The 24,963-nt window shown below is 37.4% G+C and overlaps 1 protein-coding gene across 1 annotated transcript in view; it reads right to left on the bottom strand.

Annotated features, from left to right (window-relative positions):
- SLC9A7 (solute carrier family 9 member A7) overlaps positions 1–24,963 on the bottom strand; it is a 193,283-nt gene that overhangs the window by 73,108 nt on the left and 95,212 nt on the right. The window contains exons 4-5 of the mRNA XM_072614549.1: positions 24,721–24,797; positions 22,347–22,459 (exon numbers count right to left, since the gene is read on the bottom strand). Of these exons, the coding sequence (XP_072470650.1) occupies positions 22,347–22,459; positions 24,721–24,797 (190 nt within the window). The remainder of the gene's footprint in view (positions 1–22,346; positions 22,460–24,720; positions 24,798–24,963) is intronic.

Here is a 24,963-nt window from a genome sequence, read left to right as displayed (position 1 = left end):
AAGTTAATCCCTTGCTATAATAATAATAAAAAAAAGTTGTTACCTATGGAACAGATAGCAAAGATATTATCCAACTTGTCTATGGCAGACATCAGATACTTTATGATATTGCTAACCTTCATGAAGTTCTGGTCATACTAGCATTGTAATAATGAAATCTAGCATTTATATAGCAGGTTAAGGTCTGCAAAGCACTTTGCAAACATCTCCTTTGGTCCTCACAACAACTTGGGAGGTAGATGTTACTATTATCCCATTTTATAGATGCAGGAATTGAGGCAGAAAGACTAAGTTACTCACTCAGGGGTAACACAGCCAGTAAGTGTCTAAGGCTGGATTTGAACTCAACTGTCATTGACTTGAGAGTCAGTGCTCCATTCATTGAGCCACCTACCTATAATCATGCCAGGTCATTCATTGGGCAGGTCATCAATTCTGAGAATTTGTCAAAAATTACACTTTTAGTTAATTCCAGAACACTGGCCTTATGCAACTTTAAGTCAGTTATTTTTAACTTTTCTGGAGTTTTAATGCCCTATTGATTGGATTTCACTTCTTATTGCTAACATAGTAAAAGCCCTTTTATGACAACTTGTATTCATACATTTTTTTTTAACCTTTCACGTCATTTCCCTTCCATGATGAAATATGGTTCTGTGAAATTATTACAGGAACCTAGATTTAAAGTTGCAAGGATGCCTTGTTAAGGGTTTATTTGATCTAACTCCATCAATTTATAAATAAGAAAACTAGAAGATGTTTGGCAGATTTAAAAACTGGCTAAAGAAGACTGGTGAAAATTCTTTCTATTTTAGAGCACTGGAAAAAAAATGAAAATGGATAGAAATTAGTTTAGATTTGGGAATTTTATGATGTCTGATTAGATCATGGGACACATCCTAGGGTTATTTCAAAAGAAGAGTCCTGAAGAGTTATTCTAAACATTCAGAACCACCTCAGAAATATCAAGAAGGTCTATTCCAATCAGATTTTCTTTTCTACAAAGACCTTGCTATTTTCACACCACAAATACTAAGTGACTGAAAAGTTGATCTTTTCCATATTCATTCTGATAGAGCTTATCAGGTTTGAAAAAGCAGGGGAAAGTTTAGTCATTAGATATTTTTACCCACCACACTCTTTCCAAGAGAGTTCCTTATGTGTTGGTTTACTTATTAACACAAGTTAAGCAGTCATGTATGTACCTCCTTTAGGCTTATTCTCCTTAATTAAATAATAACACCTTTTCTCATTTCTTTATGTTTTTTCTACAGGTTGAGAGAACAAGAATAAGTAATGTAACAAAAATGTTGCCAATCAGATCCACTATCATAATGATCATTAGCACAACAAAGTTTGCATATGTTAATTCAATTGATCCTTACAACCATCCCTAGAGATAGGAGTTATTTGTTGCTGAGTTGTTTCAGTTGGGTCTTGAGTCTCCGTGACCCCATCTGGGATTTCCTTGGCAAAGATTCTGGAATAGTTTGGCATTCCCTTCTCTAGCTCATTTTTCAGATGAGGAACTGAAATAGTGTTGAGTAACTTGCACAGGGTCATATATCTAGTCATAGGGGTGGAGAACCTGCATGTCTCAAGGCCACACGTGGCATCCTAGGTCCTTGGGTGTGGCATTTTGACTGAGTCCAAGTTTTATAGAACAAATTCTTTTATTAAGGGGATTTATTCTGTGAAGTATGGATTCAGTCCAAGGGTCACACTTGAGGACCTAGAGGGCCACCTGTGTCCTCAAGGCTACAGGTTCTCCACCCCTGATAGGAAGTATCTGAGGCCATATGTAAATTTAAGTCCTCCTGACTCCAAAACTGGTGCTATCCACCACACCACGTACCGATACCTGAGTCACTTAGCTGCCCTGGTGTTATTATTATGTATATTTTACAGATGAGGAAACTGAATCATGGAGTAGCTAAGTGACTTAGCATTATGCCTGGTACAAAGGAGGTGCTTAATAAATTGAATAAATTGAATTGAAATGACTTACCTAGAGTTATTCAGCTAGGAAATGTGTGAAGCCAAATTAGATCTCAGGCCACTGTGCCTCCAGGGTCAGTGCTCTATCCATCCACAGTGCAGCCACCAAACTATTTAGAACTTGTCCTGAATTTATGGACAGTTAACTAGTAAGTCATTCTACCTGTCACTTAACTTCTCAAGAGAAGCTTTGCCCTCTAAATCTTCACTAATATCCAAGTGTATTATCCAACAGTACTGTCTCTGAAGGTATTCACAAAATTCTTAAAACAAAATTTTAATTGACTCATTTTAAAGCATTACAAGAGTATCAGAGAATCATACAGCTGGGATGAACCTTAAAAGATCTTATAGTACAACCCTTTTACCTTACAAATGAAGAAACTAAGGCCTTAGAGAGACAGAGTGAGTTATGTACACAAAGTCACATAGTCAATGGCAAAGTTGGGACTTAAAGTCAAGGATGACTCCGGGCAACAAATGCCAGGCCTGTGAAATCAGGAATACCCCAGTTCAATGCTAGTCTCAGTTACTGGCTGTGTGATGCTGGGCAAGTCCACTTAATGCCAACCCTCTGTAAAATGTGGATAATAACAACACCTACTTTTGAGGATTGTTGAAAGTATAAAATGAGCTATTGGCAGAGCACTTGGCAAAATTAGCTCTCATTTAGGGTTTCTTTCCCTACACCACTCTGCAGCACTGTTAGGAGCTGGGGAGTATGGAAAGGGAAGGAATATGAAAAATGATCCAATTCAAAATATCTGTGAATTGTTGTTCAAACAAACTGGATATTTAGCAGTTTGGGGCAGGTAAAGCATGGACTTGGAGCTTTCTTTCTCATTATTTATTATCTTTAGCTGAAACTGAATCTAATTGGGTCTGCTGTCACCAAGCTGAGAAAAGAAATAACTAATTGGAAAATAAGAGATTTCTATTAACACTAACCATGAAATTAGGAGGATGGGTTTTTTTCTTTGCTGTAAGTTTTTTTTTTTTATTGTGTCAAGAGGTACTAAAGAGGTAGACTTTTCCTACATACTGACTTTCTACAGTCAACTGGAAAAAACAAAAAAAGAATTCTAAGACCTACTCAGGTGAATGTAACTTGGTAGGTCCAAGGGGACAGAGCAACAGGCTGGGAGTCAGGGGATATGTGTTTTCATCCTAGATCTGCCATTATCTTCTTTGATTCCCAGGATTATGGATTTAGAGCTTGAAGGGACCTTAACCATCTGTATCTATTGCCAAGGCAATATTCACAGCAGCAACGATGACTATGAATATGCCGGCATAGTTCTGAATCACAAAGTATAACAGACTCTCCATATAGAAGGCAGAAGAAAAACATTTATTCAGACACCAGAAAGCCAAATCCCAACACTAGAAAGCCAAATCTATCATAGTAGTCAAGAAGTCAATACACATTTGCACTGCAGGCGACAAAGTCATTCCCAAACCTACCCCCTACCCCACCCTGCTTCTGGGGCCTTCCCACAAGCAAACACTCACAACACTAGCTGTGCCTGCCTGTGTCCTCTCTCTCCCTCCACTCTAACTGCTCTCATCAACTCCCTCCCAGCTCCACCCTTCCAGTTCCACCCATTCAGCATGTTCTTCCCACTACATGTGACTTAGGCTTTCATGTTTCATTTTCAAATGAAGAAAGTGAAGCTCTGAATGACTCAGTGATTGTAGCCAGTGGCAAAGGAAAGATCTGAACCCAGATCCTCTGAAACCAAATCCATCACTCTTTGCAGTCATTGGGAAAATCATGATACGTTTAGGCTTTCGTTTCCATGTCTGTAAATGGACAGTTTAGGCTAGATGTTCCCTAAGGTCTCTTGTAATTCTATGCTTCTATGATGCTAACTATATATACTAATGGTAACAAACCATCTATTCTAAATTATCATTATAATGAAGGACAAGGATTGTAATCCCAAAACATCATTCTTCCTCCAAATACCCTAACAGGCTAGCCAAAACGAAAAATGGACACACTTGAATTTCATCCTTGTGTTTCTCCTGTTGACTTGATGGTATTGTTCAGGTTTCCAATCTTAGCCTTAGATTGTAAGCTTTTCACTCCCCAAGTTTGTCAAGCAGAGACCCATCTGCCCGGATATTAAAGCCTTTTTTCAGATTTTTAGCTCCTATGTTTCCTTCTGAACCTGACCCTCAACAGATGGGATAGAGGGAAACTATGCTCTTGTGTCTTCTTCACTGATTATAAAGGTTCATTTTTTCCAACAATGGAAAAAAGGATGGAATAGTAAATGGCAGCATTGAAAACCCAGAATCTCAGAGGTGGAAGAGGGACCTCAGAGGTCAATTAGTCTGGTTCAAGCTGAATAAAAATTCTTTCTAGTACATAATCAGCAAATAGCCATCCGTGCTTTGCCAAAAGAACACCAATAGGGCATGGGGGAAGGAAACCAACCACATCCCACAACATTCTATTTACTTTTGGTCAGCTGTGATAGTTGAGAAAATTTTTCTTACTTTGTCTCATTTGCTGATTTTCACCTTCTACCCTCTTCCCCTAGTTCTATCCTCTGGAATCAAAGAAAACATATGTAATACCTTTACTGTGAACTAGCCCTTAAAATATCTGAAGAGAGATATCACTCAGTCCTCTGTTTTAGCCTTCTCATCTCTAGGCTAGAAATGCTACAATACCTTCAATAGGTATTCAATATGCATAGACTGAGTGCCCTCCTGAATGCCTTTCTTTGGATGCTTTACAGTTTATAAATGTGCTTCCTAAAATATAACTGGCATTCAGAACTGAACCCAGCACTCCAAATGTGGTCTAACCAGGACAGAGTACAGAAAGACTTATCACCTCCCTAGTCCTGGACCCTCTGCCTTTCTTAACTTAGCTTAAGGTAGCATAGGCTTTCTTAGTTGCCATATTACACTTCGTGACTCCTACTAAACTTGCAGCTCAATAAAAGCCCCATATCTTCTTCAGATGAACTACTCTCTAACAATAAGCCCTCAATTCGCATTTGTGAAATTATTTTTTGGAATACAAGTGTTAATAATTTACATTTATCCTTATTACATATCATTTAAGTAGATACGGTTCATTGTTCTAGCCTACTAAGATCTTAAAAAATTCTCTATGTACTTCCCAGATTTGCATCATCGACAAATTTTATAAGGGCAGTTAGGTGGCGTAGTAGATGGAGCACTGGGCTTGGAATTGGACTTATCTTCATGAGATCAAATCTGATTTCTTACTAGTTTACTAGCTGTGAGCCTGGGCAATTAATCTGTTTGCCTTGGTTCCTCATCTGTAAAATGAGCTGGAGAAGGAAATGCCAAACCACTCCAGAAAACTCCAAATGAGGGCACAGAGAATTAACAAACAAAAACAAATTTATAAACTGTATCATCTATTCCACCTTTATCCAACTCATGAACAAAGACACTAAACATCACAGAAACAAGCAAAGATCTCTATGGCACTCCAGTGGAGACCACCTTTCAAGCTGATATTCAACATTTAATAACTACACCAGGTCAACCAGTTCCAAAACTTATTAATTGTACTATCTGGCCCACATCAATCCATCTTTTCCACAAGAATAGCATGAGAGACTTTATTAAATGATATGCTAAAATTTTGATAAAACTTTGATAGAAATTTACGGTGACCAACCAACCTGGCAATTCTGTCAAAAATGGAAATGAGATTGGTTTGGTCATGTTGGTTCTCTGGTCACTGCCTTCCTTTTCCACATACTCATTAACCAGTTCTAATTTAATAACATTCTAGAAGTTTATAAGGAATTGAAATTAAATTCACTGGCCTATAGCTGACAAAGTTCATGTTCTTCTTTGAACCTAGGGACACCTACTCTTCTCCAATCCTTTAGCACCTTTCTCATTATCCAAGATCTTTCCAAGATCAGTGACAATACTCAGCAATTACATCTGACAGTTGTTTCACTACCATTGGTTGCAATTCATCTGGACTAGAAGACTTGACTTTATCAAGGACCGAAGGTACTCTATCTCCCTATTTATCTCTCTGACATCAAAACTGTCCTTTGATCACCAGGTTCACTCTCCTTGGTAGAGAAAACAGAAACAAGATAAAAGTTTTATCTTCTCTCCATTATTATTTATCATTATTCCAATTATTCTGAAGAGTGAGTCCATCTCCAGAAGATCTGTGATGAAGCAGACTACTCATCCTCACGGCAAGGTGAGGGTGTAGAAAGAGACATTTTTGGACACATGGATTTCTTTTGCTTCTGTTCAGTCATTTCAGTCATGTCTGACTCCCCATGACTCCATCTGGGGTTTTCTAGGCAAAGATGCTCTAGTGGTTTGCCATTTCCTCTTCCAGCTCATTTTATAGATAAGGAACTTAGGCAAATAGGATGAAACAATTTGTCCTGAGTCACAAAGCTAGTAAGTGTCTGAGGCCAGGTTTGAATTCATGAAGATGAGTCTTTCTGATTCCATGACTAGTGCTCTATCCCCTGCACCACAAAGCTGTCCATTTGTTTTGCTAGATATGTATATTTATTGTAAGGATTGTGCCCATCTCCCCTACCCCAGTTCCCATGGGAGTCAATCTGAGGAAGAGAGGGGAGCCAGCAATAAAGCTGGCCCCCAAAAAAGGAGAAAGAGAAAAGTATAATAGGAAGACTAGCCCATGAGGACTCAGGACTTGTTTCTTGCACAATATACTCTGCTGCCTTGACCACACACATGGCTTCCTGAAATGCAGAATAGAGGGGCCTCCCTCCCATTTCAGAGCATGTGTAGTCATCCTATTTCCTGTTGGTTTCCTGCACAATAAAGATCTTTTTTTAATTGCCTGCTGGTGAACCAGAACTGAGCATACATACAAAGGGTTTAAACAGATGTCATAGATCTCTCTTCCTTGGCAGCTTTCAAGTGGGGATAGGGAAGAACTGCTTTGGGCTTCTGGGGCAAAGGGGTATCCCTGGGTGGGTTAAAGCTCCTTTTCTGTCTTACCTCCATTTGCTATGTGGCAATGCAATTTTTCTTTTCTTTCTGTTGTACTTATTCTTTCTTGATTTGAGGTCAATAAGAATCAAAGACAGATCCTTCTGACTCCAGGGCTGGTGCTCTATCCATTGTGCTACCTAACTCAATGAGGCAAAGTTAGGCTTGACATAAAGAACTTCATAAAAATTAGGACTCTCCAAAAATGGAATGAGTTGCCAGGAGCAGTGTTCGGTTCCCTCTTCTTGGAGGTCTTTAAATGGGGGCTGGATGATCCCTTGTTGGAGATGTGGCAGAGATTTCTTTTGGGTATGGGTTGCACTAGTTGGCTACTGAGGTCCCTTCCACAATTCTCAAATTCTGTGATTCTGGCAAGTTTCCTACACTGATCATACCATAGCTTAACGGCCAAGAAGTACCTAAGAGCTCTCAGGTTCATACTGCTTTTCATTTGTTGTACCTGTTAAACTCTATTGTATTTCTATAACGATAAGGAAGTGTTAATAAGCATTAACAAGGCCAAGCCTTGAAGAACATTTCACAAGACAAAAACTCCAGAATGAGATAGAGAAAAGAAAAAGTCAGTCTTGAAAATTTTCTCTGATGCACTTAAAGACCAAAATATGGACAATAGAATAAGAAGTTCAGAGGAAATAAAATTTGTGCGCACCAAGAAAGAGGAATAAAGTTCAACAAAGTATAGGCAGACTAGGGCACTAGGTGTATGGTGAACTGATTCTCCAGAGGTGCCCATCAGAGCTATGCAAGGCCAACAAAGAACATAGATAATTCTGAGTATTGATGTTACTCTGACACTGCAGTGGCCATGGCAAAAAAGTAAAAATAGGGTAAGGTGGAGGAGTCTATGGACCAACACTCCAGAGAGTAGTAAGCAATCATGCTATGCTCATCTGAGGCCTCAGTGGTCAACTGCTCAGCATTTGGCACCAATTAAGCACTGGATAAATGCTCGTTTACTGAATGACTAATAAGAGGTGAGGTAGGGAATGTGGAGGTATACTAACAGACTGCAAGTGAAAGAATATTTGACAAAGAATGGGTATCTAAAAAGATAAGCTGCTGAGAGCAGACTCTCCACATCTTGCTAGCAAATGAAGTAGCAAAGATATCAGAAACAAACATGCTGCACAAAACACCAAGGGCCATTTGGAAGCCAAGAAAGTCAGAACAACAGCTATGGGCTGATGACAGCTTAGATCAAGGATCTTCAATTATTCTACTTAGGGCCTGTGTGTGTTTGTCCTTTGTTACCAAAGACAACCATGCCATTGGAGAAATAATGACATGACGTGCACTTGACTTTGTTTTTGAGTGAGGGAGGGCTGTGCAGGTCACCAGCCTCACTTCTTCTCCAGAGTCATCTGAATCCAGTGACCAGATATTCATCAGGATGACTGGAGATGACCCAGGATGAGGCAATTGGGGTTAAGTAATTTGCCCAAGGTCACAGAGCTAGCGAGTGTCAAGTGTCTGAGGTGAATTATCCTACTTAAAAACAGGGAAAAAGCTACAGAGTAGGAGGTAAAGGAGAGACGGCAGTAAAAACAAAGGACCCAGATGATCTCCCAACTGGATTAATTTGGTAAATCCCAATGATTAAGGGCAGGTCTAGAGTTAAGCTAATCAGCTTTAGAAAGGACCATAAACAGGCATATAACTGGTTTCCCTCCAACTGTGGCCTAATTCCTAGGAATAAATTTTGGGAAGGAAATTGCCCCTGGCATTCCCTGAAACAAAGAAAAATATAACATGGTTCTCTACTGCTGTAGTGAATGTGACAAAAAGGTAGAAAAGGAAAGAGTTCTTTGACAGTCTACAAATATTAACTGTTAATACTCCAAATGTGAGAAAGGTTCTTATCCGATGACCAAGAAATTGAACATTCAACCTGGGAGTCAGGAGACCTCAAATCCCACACTTCCTAGCTGGTGACAACAGGAAAAGTCACTGAACCATCTTGAACTTCAGTTTTCTCATCTGTTAAATGGGATTACAATAATTCTTATAGTACCTACCTCACAGGTTTGTGGCAAGATTCAAAATTAATAGGGTATACAAAACTTTGCAAATATATAAAACTTTGCAAATGTTAAAGAACTAATATCCCTACAGGCAGAACTGAGTCATAGCAATATCAATAAGTTTTTCCATGAAGACATAATAGGGTAGTGAAATGAATGCTGAACATAGAGACAGAAAGATATGAGTCCACATACTTCCTCTGAAACTAATTGTCTGTGTTATCTTGGACAAGTTATTTAATCTCTCTGAGCCTTAGTCTCCTTTGTCTGTAAAATGGGGATAATAAGATTATCTACCTGACGGAGTCGTTGGGAAGATGAATGAGAATGTATAAATAGTCCTTTGCAAGTCTCCTATCACTATATGACAGACTAATTATATAAAGGAAACTGGGCGGGGGAAAGAAACCTGTAGGTCCTTGAGGGCACAGGAGGACAGAGTAAACTAGACTACTCGGGAAACTGCGCACAGTGCATTTCCTAATACTAAACTTCTCCCTGACACAAAGAGAGCTGCTGCTGCTGTTTAGTCATTTTTCAGTCGTGTCTGACTCTCTATGACCCCATTTAGGATTTTCTTGGCAAAGACACTATAGCAGTTTGCCACTTTCTTCTCCAGATCATTTTACAGATGAGGAAACTGAGGCAAACAGTGAAGTGCCTTGCTCAGGGTCATACAGCTAGTAAATGTCTGAGGCCAGATTTGAACTCAGAAAGAACAGTCTTCTTGACTCCAGGACCAGAACTCTATCTACTGTGCCACCTAGCTGTCCCTCATTTTCTTTGAATGATTCTTTATGACTTCAAATAAAAGAATACCACAGTCTTTGCGGCTCACCAAAAGGACCAGGTTGGGTTTTGATATTACCAACAATAAGAACAAAAATGCACTAGAAGCAGGTAAATTTACTGTGAGAAAGAGGTATGACTAGAGAAGAATACAAAGCTGGTCATGAAGTGACAGCAATGGATAGTAGATGGACAGCCACTAACTTCCACATAATGTAAATAGACCTAGTCCAGAGGAATCAAACATGTAGCCCACAACACTACCGAGTGGGGCCTGAACCAGATTAAAATGTAAGAGGGAACTATTTAACAAAATAAATTAAAATACCTTAAAACATAGATAATGCTAATATGAGGTTTTCTAAGTCAACATGTAGCCCACTGGAATTATTATGTCTAGGTTGGTGGCCCCCTTTTCTATTTGAAATTGATACCCCTGATCTGAAAGAAGTCCCCAGCTGTAGGCTTCATCAGGGCAGGGGCAATGGTTTTGCATTTCTTCTATCCTGGGCTTAGCACGGTGCTTGGCACAAAGCAGGTACTTAATAAATACTTGTAGACCGCTGGCAGGACTTGAAGGATGTGACAGTGCAGAGGGTTAGCAATGGGTACTGCTGAAGGAAGCATCTATAAATTAGTGAGATTACAGATGTTAATATATGGAAGAAACCAGAACAAAGGAAGGCCGGGTTCCATTGTACCCTGTGCTAGTCAATTAAATCTGGATTATCATGCTTAGTTCTCACAGCCACATTTAAGGAGGGACATGACCAATAGAAGTACATCTAGGTGAACGACCTAGAAGATGAGGGGTCCCAAATCTTTATCATAAGAATAACTGAAGAGACTGAGGTTGTTTAGTGTAAAGACAAGATGGAGATGGGGAAGAAATGACATGATCACAATACTGAAAATATTTTAAGGACTTTTACCTAGAAGACAGATTAGTCTCGCTGCTCAAGAAAAAATTAATTTTTCTAGCTCTCTAAGATATTTTTTGGCAGTTTGATTGGTATGGCACTGAATAAGATTCAAATGACTGGAAATTAAACTGAGTTAAAATCTATCTCACTTTAAGAAAGAACTTGTTAAATTTTATGGACCATGTCATAAGTTGCTTGTCATCTCTATGCAGAAGTAGATTTATGATCTTGGGCAATGGGTGGAAAGACAGACTTAGATGGGGTCCATTTGGACAAAAGATTACATTTCTGTAAAGAAAAAGAGTAAAAACAAAGAAAGAAAAGCAGAAAGAGGATACTAATAAAAAAGCACCAAACACTGGAAGTAGAGGACAGGAAGGGCATTGAAGGAAGGATTAAAATGAAACTCAACTGAGAAGAGAAAGGCCTCTAGGAATTATCTGCTGAGGGCCTCGGCCTCACTCTTTCACACAGGTTTTACAAGACACAAGTCTATGCCTCTTCTCACCATTTCAAGGATCTAAGCCAACTCCAAAAAATTCACAATGGAAAATGCTATCCATATCCAGAGAAAGAACTTTAGAGTCTGAATGCAGATGGAGGCATACTATTCGCTCTCCTATTCTTTTACTGTTTTATTTCTTCTTTCTGGTGATTCCTCCTATTAATTCTAATTCAAAATTTAGATAGTGACTAATGTGAAAATATGTTTAATATGAATGTATAAGTAGAGCCTGTATCAGACTGCAAGCTATCTTGGGGAGGTGGAGATGAGAAAGTAGGAGAGAAAATTAAAAACTCAAAATCTTATGGAAGTGAATGCTTAAAACGAAAAATTACTTAATTCTATGTTTTTTAAAAAGACAGAAGTTCGTAGGGGTACTGGAAGGTCAGACAAGCTCTTCCTTTCAAACCATTCTGAGGGCACAGAAACTCTCACTGAAGGGGTTTTAACTGGTATGGAAAAACAACAGTCCATTGTGATCATTACTTTATAGTGAGAAACAAGGGACAGTGTATAACTTGAAAAAAAAAAGTGTACTATATACCTCAAAATATAAGAAGTAATAGTATGGAAGCTTTCTAACAACATGGACTCTAAACTTTCTCCTCTGTTGTAACGGATAAGGATAGAAACTAACAAGTAAGGTAGTCTTGGGCAAAAATCAGCTCCAATCCTAGGACCAAGTCTGCTGATGAGTCAAAGGAAGCTGTGAAAAAACTCATGTTTCTTCCTTAATCTTTGTGTAATAATAAACAGCAAGGTGACGCAGTGGATAGAGAACTGGGCTTAGAACTGGGAAAACTCATCTTCCTGAGATCAAATGTGGCCTCAGACACTTACTAGCTATATGGTTCTGGGCAAGTCACTTAACCCTATTTGCCTCAGTTTCCTCCTCTGTAAAATGAGCTGGAGAAGGAAATGGAAAACTACTCTAGTATATCTGCCAAAAAAACCTCAAATGGGATCACAAAGAATCAGACACGACTGAAACAACTTAAGAACGTCTGACTCTAGAGCCAGTATTCTTTCTATGGGGGTAGCGAGGTGGCACAGTAGATAGAGGGCTGGGCCTGGAGTCAGGAAGGCGGAGTTCAAATATGGCCTTGGACACTAACTGTGTGACCGTGGGCAAGTCACTTAACCTTGTTTGCCTCAGTTTCCTCCTCTGTAAAATGAGCTGGAAAAGGAAAGGGCAGTATCTGTGCCAGGAAAACCCCAAATAGAGTCACAAAGAGTCAGACATACGTAAGTAAAAATGACTATATATAATAACTAATTTTATATAGCGTCTAACATACGTTATATTAAGCCCTGCATGAAGCACTTTACAATGAGTACCTCATTTGATTCTCATAACCCTGCAAGGTAGGTGTGATTATTATCCCCATGTAACAGATAAGGAAACTGAGGCAGGAAGAGGTGAAATGATTTGCCCAGGGTCACACAGCTAGTAAGTATCTGAGGCCTGATTTTAACTCAGGTTTCCTGAATTCAAGCCTGGCTCTCTATCTACTGAACCACTTAGTTGCCTAACTATAGTAGGAGATATGAATGCATTCTCAAGACTGCTAACTGGGCCAGAAAAGGAAAGAGAAAAAAAGATGATCACACAATTCAATAATAAAACATTAACTATGTGGAAAGAGAAAAAAAGATGATCACACAATTCAATAATAAAACATTAACTATGTTCAAGGCATGATGTTCAGTGCTGAGGAGGCAAAGATAAAAAAAAAAAAAAGATACCATAAAGCCATGAAGAATCATGTCTACCCCAAAAGACAAAAGAAAGCAAGATATCTAAGATGGGGAAAAGTGAGCAAGTGATATTTGGGGAGAGTCAAGGGAGAAATAATACTTACATGAAGGCAAGAGGATAATGAAATGTGAAGCAGTAAATATACAGCTTTGTAATCCAGAGGAAAAAGTGTCCTTGGCCTACACTTGTGTAGTAAATTCATTCCAGGTGAATTTTATTAATTTTTCTAGCTCTCTAAGATATATTTTGGCAGTCTGATTGGTATGGTACTGAATAGGCAAATTAATTTAGTTAGAATTGTCATTTTTATTATGTTGGCTCACCTTATCCATGAACATTAATATTTTTCCATTTGTTCACGCCTGACTTTATTTTTGGAAAAAGTGTTTTATACTTGTTTTCATATAGGTCCTAAGTTTGTCTTGGAGATAGACTTCCAATATTTTATGTTGTCTACATTTACTTAAAATGGAATTTCTCTATCTCTTACAGCATGCTGGACTTTGCTGGTAATGCTAATGATTTTTTGATCAGAAATGCTGATGATTTAAGTGGGTTTATTTTATATTCCACTACTTTGCTAAAGTTATTAATTATTTCAACTAGTTTTTTAGTTGATTCAATAAGCAGATCATCATATCATCTGCAAAGAGTGATAACTTTTATTTTCTCATTGTCTATTTTAATTCTTTCAATTTTTTTCTTCTCTTATCTCTAGTACAATATTGAATAATAGTGATGATAATGGGCATTCTTGCTTCACCCCTGATCTTACTAGCTTATCATCACTACAGATAATTCCTTCTGATGATTTTAAACAGATACTACTTATAATTTTAAGGAAAGCTCCATTTACTCCTATGCTTTTTAGCGTTTTAGACAGGAATGAGTGTTGTATCTTGTCAAAAGTTTTTTCTGCATTTATTGAGATAATCATATCATTTCTTTTGACTTTGTTATTGATTATGATCAGTGATAGCTTTCCTAATACTGAACCAGCCCTGCATTCCTGGTATAAAGCCCACCTGTTCACAGTATATGATCCTTGAGATGTATTCCTGTATTACCAGCAAGTTCATTTCCATAGCTGCTTGCTATCACTTAAGAGTTGTGGGTGGGTCTAAGTTACTTGTTGACTGGATCTCTGAAGGATGTGGTTGAAAGCAAGACCACAAAGGCAATAGTTCCAGGGCTAAAAGAGAAGTATTAGAAAGAGGGGGAAATAGATCTGTCAAAAACTTTTAGAGGACAAGGAAACATTGATGGATCAGTACACGGAGCAACCTATATTCTACAGCCCAAATGCTTAAGAAGAAAGAAGGGAAGATTCTGAATCAAAGCTGTTATACACCTATGACTGGGGCACACAGGGTTGAAGTATAGTGAACAGACAAAAGAGTAGAAAGGAGCCCATATTTGGTCAATGATAACTATAGAGGTTTTTAAAAAAAAATATGTAATCAACTGAGCTATGTGCATTTTCTAAGGTGTGGCTTTGGTATTTCCCAATAAGGTGTGGCAACAAAAGATTAGATTAATTACAGAGCAAACCTTGACAGTGTGAAATATGCTGGGTTCCTTTCCCCAGAATATTCATTTCTGAGCACAGCCTTATCTCTATCAGTTTTATGATGCTAATGAAGCTGGTAAAATTTGGCAGTGTTATGCCCTAGGCTCAGGTGTCAGGAAATCATTAATAATAGAACGACTAACTAACCTTGCATTTGCCAATGCTTTAAACCCTCCCTTCTCTTCTCCCATCCACTCAAAACACTTCTAGGGACTGGCACATTTCAGCATTAAACAGCTTTCAAAGGTGTAGCACATTTACCTATTGCTTACAGGTAATTCAGACTACTGAATGTATGAACTAAAACTTTTCCCCCCCTATTTAGTAGCATTGTATTCATATCTAGCTGGCACTGAGGATAGGACAGGATAGAACACCAGCCCTGGAGTCAACAAGACTCTTCTTCCTGAGTTCAAATCTGACCTCAGACACTTACAAGCCATGTGACCCCAGCCAAGTTACTTCACCCTGTTTGCCTCAGTTTCCTCATCTGTAAAATGAGCTAGAGAAGGAAATGGCAAATCATTCCAGTATCTTTCCCAAGGAAACCCCCAAATGAAGCCACAAAGAGTTAGACATGATTGAATAATGACTAAATTTGAACTTGTATCCATGATGACAAACATTTCTGAAATACAGATTTTACCTGATACAAACAAAGCTAATCCATAAAATTTTCATATTAGAAATGATCTTAAATGGTCATCTAGTTCAGGAGTTCTGTGTCATGGACCCTCTTTGGTAGTCTGGTGAAATCTATGGATCCCTTGTGAGAACATTTTAAATGCATAAAATAAAACAAAATACACAGAATTACAAATGGATCCTGTTTTATTGAAACAGTTATCAAAATATCTTTTAAAATGTTCATGGGTCCCCGGCTAAGAACCTAGCTTTAGTTCAATCCCTTGATTTACCAATAAGGAGCCAAGTAACTTAATGTTGAGTAAGTTCAGTGACTTTTCCAAGTTCATACAACTTATTTGTAGAAGGCCTTAGAACTAGAACCTAGGTTTCTACATATCCAGTCCAATGCTCTTTTTGGTAACCAAAAAAAAAATTACATGTTATTGACACGCGAAAGCACACTAGAAAAGGCCAGGCCAAAAACAGTGGTGATTTCTGTAGGTCAAATACCAAGAAAATGATTTTGGCCTTTAATATGATTCCTAGGAGTAGCATAGTAGGGAAAGTGTGGCACCTATTTAGAGCAGTTCAATATAACCAAAGAAAGGGAATAAATGCATACATCTCCTACTATGTGTACATGAGTGACACAAGTGAACAACAAGAAAAATCAGTAAGTAGGAAGGCTAAAGTAAACAGTCTCTTCTATTTATTCTGGCTCTAAAATTTTATGATTACAATTTTGGAAAAAGGCTATTACGTTACATTGTTCAGAAAATCTTAAAACTCTACATCCCTCACTTCACTTTTATGAGATGCAGATGAATATCTTCTGGGGTTAATATGTAATTAGCCACAGGTTTCACATTATCTAGGGCACTGATATCCAACTTGAATAGAAATGGGCTATCCATAAGGATCCTTGTAGATTGACTTAGAAAGTCACAAATGAACATTATTTGTGTCCTAACTGTATTTTTATTTATTTTGTTAAATATTTCCCAATTATATTTTAATCTAGTTGAGACATTACTTGAGAGTGCTGAGGTCCACAAGCTACATGTTTGACATCTCTAATCTAGAACGCAGCATAAATACTGATATTCAGAATGAGTAGTCATGAATATATTCAGTATCCAAGTTTTTAATGAATGAGATCTAAGATAAATTTTAGAAAGATTTCTATAAAAAGCAGTTACAATGAAAAAGTTTTGTTGTTTTAATAGTTAAATGATTTATCTACCATCCCCTGGGTGACTAATAACTGAGGTGGTGTTACTGTACTAAACGTTTCTCTTTTACAACACATACACATTTATAAGAATTATAAGGATTGTCTAAAAAAGAAAACTAATTTAATTGAAAGGTGGTTGACTTGAACCCAGCTAAGAAAAAAGCTATTGTTTTCTTCATGGGACAGTATTATATTAGTGGAGAGAACACTAGACTGAGAACTGAGTGATGTGTTTTTCAGTTCTAGCTGTGTTATTAGCTATGTGATCTTAGATAAGTCACATTCCCCTCCCCTCGTCAAATGGTCAAACTTCCTCATTTATAAAATGAGGGGATTAAACCAGCTCAAACTTTTCCTACAGGTCTAAAATACTATTATACTAAACTTTAACATGTCAGTTCAAGATACCCAGAATGCACTGAATATTAATTATTTTCATGAGACTGCTTCTGCCCAGATTGGGGTCGTAAGTATTAGTAGGGTGTTCAATGACCAGACAAAAGACCTTCCCAAGTCTACCACATTTAATATGCTGAACACTACTGAGATACAGCCAAGAGGCTAAGCCATTAATAATAAAGTCCTTTTCCAGAGCTCTTAAGTCACAAAATTTTTCCCTCCAGCACCAACATAAGGCAGGTAAATGACTTCCCTTTATTATTTCTTTTTAATGGAAAACAAACTCTGTTGAGTCTTCTGTCTGTTTCATCATTCTGTTTCATAACCTTTAGAATGCAATCAAGTAGGAAAAGAAGCTCATATTCTTTAAAAAACATCCATTACCTGCAAGAGAAGCATACACCTACTAATGAGCCCACATGTTCACTTGGGGAATCTTAGAGTTTTCAAAGCCTGTCCTGTACATAAAATCTTTAGTCCAAAGTCACCGTTCTTAGATTAAGATCCATTAACTTTAAATACATACAAATGGATAGATGGAGAACTATAATTCAATATATTTCCTTTGTAATCTCATGTATTTTGTTTTATGATTTAAATACATTGGTCTGAGAAAGAGTCTATAGGCTTTCACCAGACAGTCAGAAGAGGACTTGCACAGCCCTCCCTCACTCAAATCAAAGTCAACTGCAAGTCATGTCATCATCTTGATATCACTGTCCTCTCAAACACAACCTGTGAGTGAGTAGCCTCTGCTCCGCTCCCCTCTCCTCTCCTCTGGTGTTCTACCCAGGCGTGGGTACACGCCACGGCCAAAAGCTGCATTTTTCATTTGGGTTTACTGCCTATATTTCTTGCTCAAAGATCAAGTCTTAAATCCAATTCACTCTGGAGCTCATAGACTAGACAACAAGTCCCCACCCACCCAGCACAGAGCGAATGTAATTAATAAATAGTTACTGTTTCTCTTTCACCCAGGAAGCCTGAGGATCTTCTCCTCCCAGTTTGATATATATATATATATATATATATATATATATATATATATATATATATATATATATATATATATATTTTATTAAAGGGACCATCCCTTGAGTAACTACTTAAAGAAGCCTATTCATTGAATGGGTGTATCTTACTTAAAGTGAGAATGTGATAAGACCTTAGCCAGAAAGGGCCAGGGTCTCCCATTGCATCCTGGGTCATCTCCAGTTGTCCCAATGAATATCAGGCCACTGGACCCAGATGGCTCAGAAGAAGAAAGTGAGGTTGATGACTTTGCACAGCAACCCCTCACTCAAATCAAAGTCAACTGCAAGTCATGTCATCATCTTGATGTCATGGTCCTCTTCAAGAATGAAGGACAAACACAACAACAACAAAAGAGGCCTATGACACAAACACAGAAAAAGATAAATGTCCTTGCTTGTGCATAGAGACATACGTATACAAACAAGGAGGAAAAGAGGTGTGTGTGAAGCAGCTTGAACCTCGTTCTCACCTAAACCAGTCAAAAAAAGGAAGAATATATGCAAACATAATTTGGCACAGAAACATAGGGAAATGGAAAAACAAGGAAATAGGTGAGAAAGAGGAGAAGGGAGGAAGGGGAACTAGAGATAGGGTAGATTAAGGGAGGGATTAGTTCTAAGCAAAACAAATTCTTAGGATATGCTAAATGTATATATCTATATATAAGATTTTTAATTTTTTAAAATTTTTCCTTCTTAGACCAAGGTCACACATTTTTCTCTTTTATGTTTTTCTCAAGTATATGTAAAATTTTTTAACCTTTTTTTTTCAATTTTGAGTTCCAAATTCTCTTCTCCTCTTCTTTTTGCCCCCCTCCTTGGAAAAGCAAGCAATTTGATATAGATTATACATGTGCAGTCATGAAAACATATTTCCTTATTAGCCATGTTGCAAAAGAAAACACAGACAAAAAAACACCAAGAAAAAGAAAGTAAAAAATTATGTTTCAATCCGCATTCAGCCTATCAGTTCTTTCAAGCCTATAGCATTTTTCATCACAAGTCCTTCAGAATTGTCTTGGATCCTTGTATTGCTGAGGGCAACTAAGTCATTCACAGTTGATCATCCTATAAATATTTCTGTTACTGTATATAATGTTCTCCTGGTTCTACTCACTTTACTTTGCATCAGTTGATATAAGTCTTCCCAGTTTTTTCTGAAAGCATCCTGCTCATCATTTCTTACAGCACAATGATATTCCATCACAACCATATACCACAACTTGTTCAGCCATGCCTCAGTTGATGAGCATTCCCCCCAATATCCAATTTTTTGATAGCACAAAAAGAGCTGCTACAAATATTTTTGTAACTGTAGGTGCTTTTCCTTTTTCTTTGATCTCTTTGGGATACAGACCCAGTAGTGGTGTTGCTGGATCAAAGGTTATGCACACTTTGATTGCTCTTGGGACATAGTTCCAAATTGCTCTCCAGAATGGTTGGATCAGTTCATAACCCCATCAACAGTACATTAGTGCCCCAATTTTCCCACAGCTTCTCCAAACATTTATAATTTTCCTCTTCTGCCTTATTAGCCAATCTGATATGTGTGAAGTGGCACCTCAGAAGTATTTTAATTTGTATTTCTTTAATCAGTAGAGATTTAGAGCATTTTTTTATATGACTAAATAGCTCTGATTTCTTCTTCTGAAAACTCATATCCTTTGACCATTTATCGGTAAGGGAATGACTTGTATTCTTAGAAATTTGACTCAGTTCTCAATATACTTGAGAAATGAGCCCTTGCTGTAAAAAAATTCCAGTTTCCTGCTTTCCTTCAAATCTTGACATGAAAATATTTATAGCTTTTTTCAAGGAGGCAAACAATGGGAATCTGTCATTGTATATAAATGTGACATAATACTATGGTGCTGAACTCTTATCAGTGTAATGACAAACCAGAATTTTAGAAGACTGAAGATGAAACATGCTTCCCTCTCCTGATAGAGAATATAAAACATGATAAATATTTTTAGGACATGACCAGTGTGGAATTTTGTTTGGCTTGACTACATGTTTATAATGGGTTTTGTGTTTCTTATGTTCACAATAGGGGTGGAGAAAGTGGTGGGGGATGAGAAGGCAGACCTTGGCTGATTGAAACAAAAAAAAATTTTTTTATAGAAAACCTGGGAACTCTGCTCAATAAAACAGCAACCAAAGCCTTACAATGAAGTATAATGTCCAAATACTGACAAAGAGGTGGCAAACTCATTGTAAATGGAGACATAATTTTTTAGACATGACCAATGCAAAAATTGGTTTTGCTTGCCTGTACATATTTGTAACAGGGGTTCTGTTCTTCTTGTTTTCTCAATGAAGGACATGGGGGCAGAGGAGGAAGGGCAAAGAGAAAGCTGATCTTTGCAAATAAAATAAATATTTAATTTTAAAAATTAACATATTTAAATTTTAATTAAGTAAATTTTGCTAAAAGTGGAAGTGCAAGTTCGCCCCTCCATACTCAGTAAAACAGAGTGTTTCCCTATTACCTCCAGGATCAAATATAAAATCCTCTGTTTGGTTTTTATTTGGCCTTAATCTAAAGCATATTACACAATGGCATAGGCCTTTCTACTTCCTTTCCTTCTACAAAACTATTTCTTTACCAAGATCCATTATTGATAGTTGCCAATAAAGAAATTGTTCATTATAAACATTTTCTACAGATGGACTTAATCACAGGTTTAAATGCTAAGGGGTGTGCATGTGTGAGTTTCAATTGTTTCAGGTTCTAAGAAAAGGCCAAGTAAGTAATGCCTGAAAGGATATCTATCAGATGAATCAGCAGCAAACCACTTTAAAATCTATCCTCTGCACAGCTGAAACACCGCAGGTATTAATGACAAAAAAGCATTTAAGGAAATAAAATTACATTTGCTCTAGGTAATGATGGACATTTAACACATCACTGTCCACAAGACTAGCACGTCGGATTTCCATGATATTATTACAATAAAGTAACATCTGTTTCCTGGATGGAGTGAAAGCCACAAGTTAGAGATAGGAAAAACCAGAAAAGCACTAGGACAAACGTTTATTTTATTTAACTGTACAAAGCAAGTACTTTGCTTAAGTATTAAAGTATACTAAACATTATTGGGGATATTATTCATAAGTAGAAGTGGTTATTTTTTAAAAAGCATCAATAAAACAACTGAAAGATAAAAAAATAAAGTATACTAAAATGGGATAGGGGGGAGACAGACACAGAGGGAAAGAGAGAAATAGACACACAGAGACAGATAAAGAGAAATAAAGATATAGAGACAGAGACATTGTGAATCAGAAACAGATAGAGACAGAGAGAGATCTAGAAATAAAAACAGAGAGACAGAGAGAAAAATCAAACTATGACCATATGCTTGAGAATGTCCTTAAATTAAAATGAAAATAAAAGGAGGAAATAGAAGTCACCCAACACTGCTAAAAAATGTCATTTTAAATGATGCGTCAGAACTACTGATCTCTCACTGCATTTGCCACTCCATGAAAAAAAAAACACAAATCATGAATTCATGACAGTTGTACTGTTCTCAACTTCTGAATGATATTAAAAATGGTGTGACTAGAATGATCCTAATTTGGTCTTATTGTAATGCCTCATAATGGTGTGGATGCCACCTTGGGCTTTCCAAGGCTAGACCAACTGAGCACACTGTCTGGCAGATGCTACAGAGAAAAGGACTAGGCGTTGACTGTTCAAGGTCCAGCTGAAGCTTCTGAACATACACAACATCCTCTCACACAGCTGCCATCCAGCCATTGGAGTTACTGCCATACCCTTCAGACTGGTCTCCCTGCCCCAAGCCTCTTCACTGGGCTGACAAAGTGACTTTCCTGAAAGTGCAAGTGCAAGTTGGCCCCATCTTATTCAGTAAACTAGAGTGGCTCCCTATTTGATCCAGGATCAAATATAAAATCCTGTTTGGCTTTTAAAATCTGCCACTCTCTCTCTTTCCAATCTTCTTACACTTTACTCCCCTGCATGTAGCTTACAATCCAACAACACTGTCCTTCTGTTGCTTGCACGCAGCACCCCATCTCCTGACTCAGCCTTTTTACTGCCTGCCCTCCAGGTCTGAAAGACTCTCCTTCACCGCTATTTCTCAGCTTTTCTCAAATCTCAGCAAGACAATTTTCCCCATCAGTGCCTTCCTTCTGAGACTGCCCCCAATTTAAATTGTATGAATCTTGGTTGTACACAGTTTGCATGTCGTATCTCCCATTAGACTGTGAGTTCTTTTAGGGCTCATACCATGTTTTTGCCTTTTGTTTTGTATCCCAACACTCAGCCCTTCATAAATGCTTCCTGACTAAAAAAGAGGCTTACTACCAGAAGACTGGCCATGTAGGGATGGTTTTTTGGTTTTTCTGGCTATAGTAATTTAGAAAGACCATCTGATAAGGCACGGAGGTAACTGCAAACAGCATTGGTAGGAGTACCCATGCCAAGGGTCAAGGGGTTAAATACCTGGATCAGTGGCAGAGATAATTGCTCCAAACAAGAGACAATCTGTGTAGTAAAATTTGTCAGAGAGTTGTCCTACTAGCTTCATAAGCTTCACCACACCATACATGAGATTCCTGTAAGAAGAAAAAAACGATCAAATTAGTAGGGTGGTTTCCTAGGGAGTTTAAGAAAAAATGAAGATAGAATTATCTACCCCAGTACCCTAGAAGAAAGGCATCCAACATGAAGCCTGAGAGCTGCATACAGCCTACAACACTCCCAAGTAAGGCCAGAATCACATTAAAATGTGATTGGGAAATATTTAATATGACAAATAAAAATACAATAAAACATAGATAATACTGCATTTTAAATCCAAGTCAATAGGACATCAGTAGGGATCCTTGTGTATTTATCGGTAGCCCCCATTTCTACTTGAGTTTATATCACTGTCCTAGAAAATGGCGATATAAGCACCTAACACTCAAAGACTACCAAATTTTAACTGGAGAACTGTCCTACTGTTTGCTCCCTCTCATTTGGAACATTTGCCACAGAATAAATCAATCACATGAGTAAAGGTCTAAATCAAAAGTATCCTTAAATGAAAACCTGGTTCCCCTTTGGGGGAAAAATAGGGAGATGTCAGTGTACTAGACATATGGTAAATAGGCTAATAAAAATATAGTCGATAATAATGCATGTCATTTACCCCAAAACTTTAAAAAAACTTATAAAGAATAAAAGGACGCTAGCACTAGGTAACTCTTTGTAGTAGGTGCCATTTTCCTGAGTCACTGGAACACTGTATTTTTAAAGAAGCGATGGAAAAACAATCAGAACAGCTGTTGGACAAGGTTTTCAATTAGCACTGGAGTCTCTTATCTAAGTTAGAGTTTCAGTTTCTAAAGAAGATGCTGAGGAAATGCATAATTGAGGAATAAAGTGGGTAAAAGCACCTGCCACACGCCATGACATAATGGGAAATCCACAGAATTCTAAGAAAATCTTAAAATTAATTTTAAAACTAAAAAATTTAATTTTATAAATTTATTAATAAGTTTACAAATTTAACCAAATTAATAAATTAATTTTAAAATTAAAATTAATAAAATGGGAAGACAGAGGAGGAAAAGTGGGCAGGCCACTTGAGATGTGCGTTATTTGCTGGCTGCCTGATACTAACCTTCGCCAACAGTTGTCTGAAAGCCAAGAGCAGAGTCCAATTTGAATAAACTCAATAAAATATCAGTGTAGAAATAACTATTGGAGAATTCAAGAAAGCTCATTGGTTTTATGAATCTGCTGCTTATAACAGCAACAGCCAGAGAGAAGATCATAGTGTACAGACATAGGCAGTATTACAATGCTTCCTCATTTCGCTATAGGATAGAGCCTGTCTTAGTATAAAATAAGACTTCAGCTTCCCTATACTTAAATAGTGACGTAGTTAATCCAGCTTCCCTTTGCAAGGCTTTCTTCCCAATTTTGACTGTTTTCCCCTATCTTAAACCTTCAGAGCTCCCTCAAAGGACCTGGGAAACTCATTCATTCTAAGGTGTTAAGGATTTAATAATCTCTCCCAATAGTTTTTGCATTTTAAGAGCTATAGGATGGGACTTTTAAAGTCAAATGACCAGACCCTTTTAAGGTAGAATTATAAGAATGGCAGTTTTCAAATCAAATTCATGAGGAAATGGATTTTTTTCTAATAGTTAAACCAATCCTAATCCAACTGAAAGAGTTGGATTACCCAAGGTGAAAGTCTATGCTAAAGAAAAAAGGCAATTTCTGAGTGGCTTAAGGTCTAGTAAAAGACCTAAGTAATCACACTATGTTCTCAAAACTAATTTTTAGACAATGTTTAATGTTTCAAAAAATTTTTTTATCACTGCTCACTAACTAAAGTACTCTCAGTTCCATTTATCTGGAATAATGGGAGCCTCATGCCATCAAATTGTTCAGAAAAAGAAAAAACACAAAACTATCTGACATGACAAACTCTGAACTACAACAGGTCAGAAATTAACTTTCCATTATTTTCCCTGTCAAAGTATCTTTGTTTCCACTACACCAACAGCATACTTAATCCAAAAATTGTCCAGTGAGTTTTCATGAAGATATGACTATTAACCAGTTTATTTAAAGTGCCTAAAACTTTGAGAGAGTTAATCAAACTAATTAAATAATTAATTAAAATCATTAAAATTAGATAAAATAATTCTGAATTTACCAGAATTTCTCATCTAAGTAAAGCTAAATTTCACATTTTAGATCATTATAACTATAGTTATCACTAAAATCACAAATACTGGGCTTTTTTTGGACTCACATGTATTTTACAGCATTTCTGAAAAAACACATTCACTCAGTTCTATAAGAAAGTCTCACTTACCCAATAATGAAACAGGAGACGGCAGTCCCTAAGAAAGCATAAGCCAGAATAGACCCAAGATTCCTGAAAAAGTGTCTCTAAATAAGAAAAATATAAATCACTTTGAGACTTTTGACAATATAGACAAGCCCGCCACATCTCGCCAAAAAAAGAGAAAGCTTACCTACTTTACCTACAAGGTCAGTTCTGATTACCTTAAAAGGTAAAATAAAGTAACACTTGAGTGTCAGCTTAAACATTATG

The sequence above is a fragment of the Notamacropus eugenii genome, chromosome 5, assembly GCF_028372415.1.
Source record: "Notamacropus eugenii isolate mMacEug1 chromosome 5, mMacEug1.pri_v2, whole genome shotgun sequence".
NCBI classification, from domain to species: domain Eukaryota; kingdom Metazoa; phylum Chordata; class Mammalia; order Diprotodontia; family Macropodidae; genus Notamacropus; species Notamacropus eugenii.
This window is presented reverse-complemented; position numbering and strand designations above follow the sequence as displayed.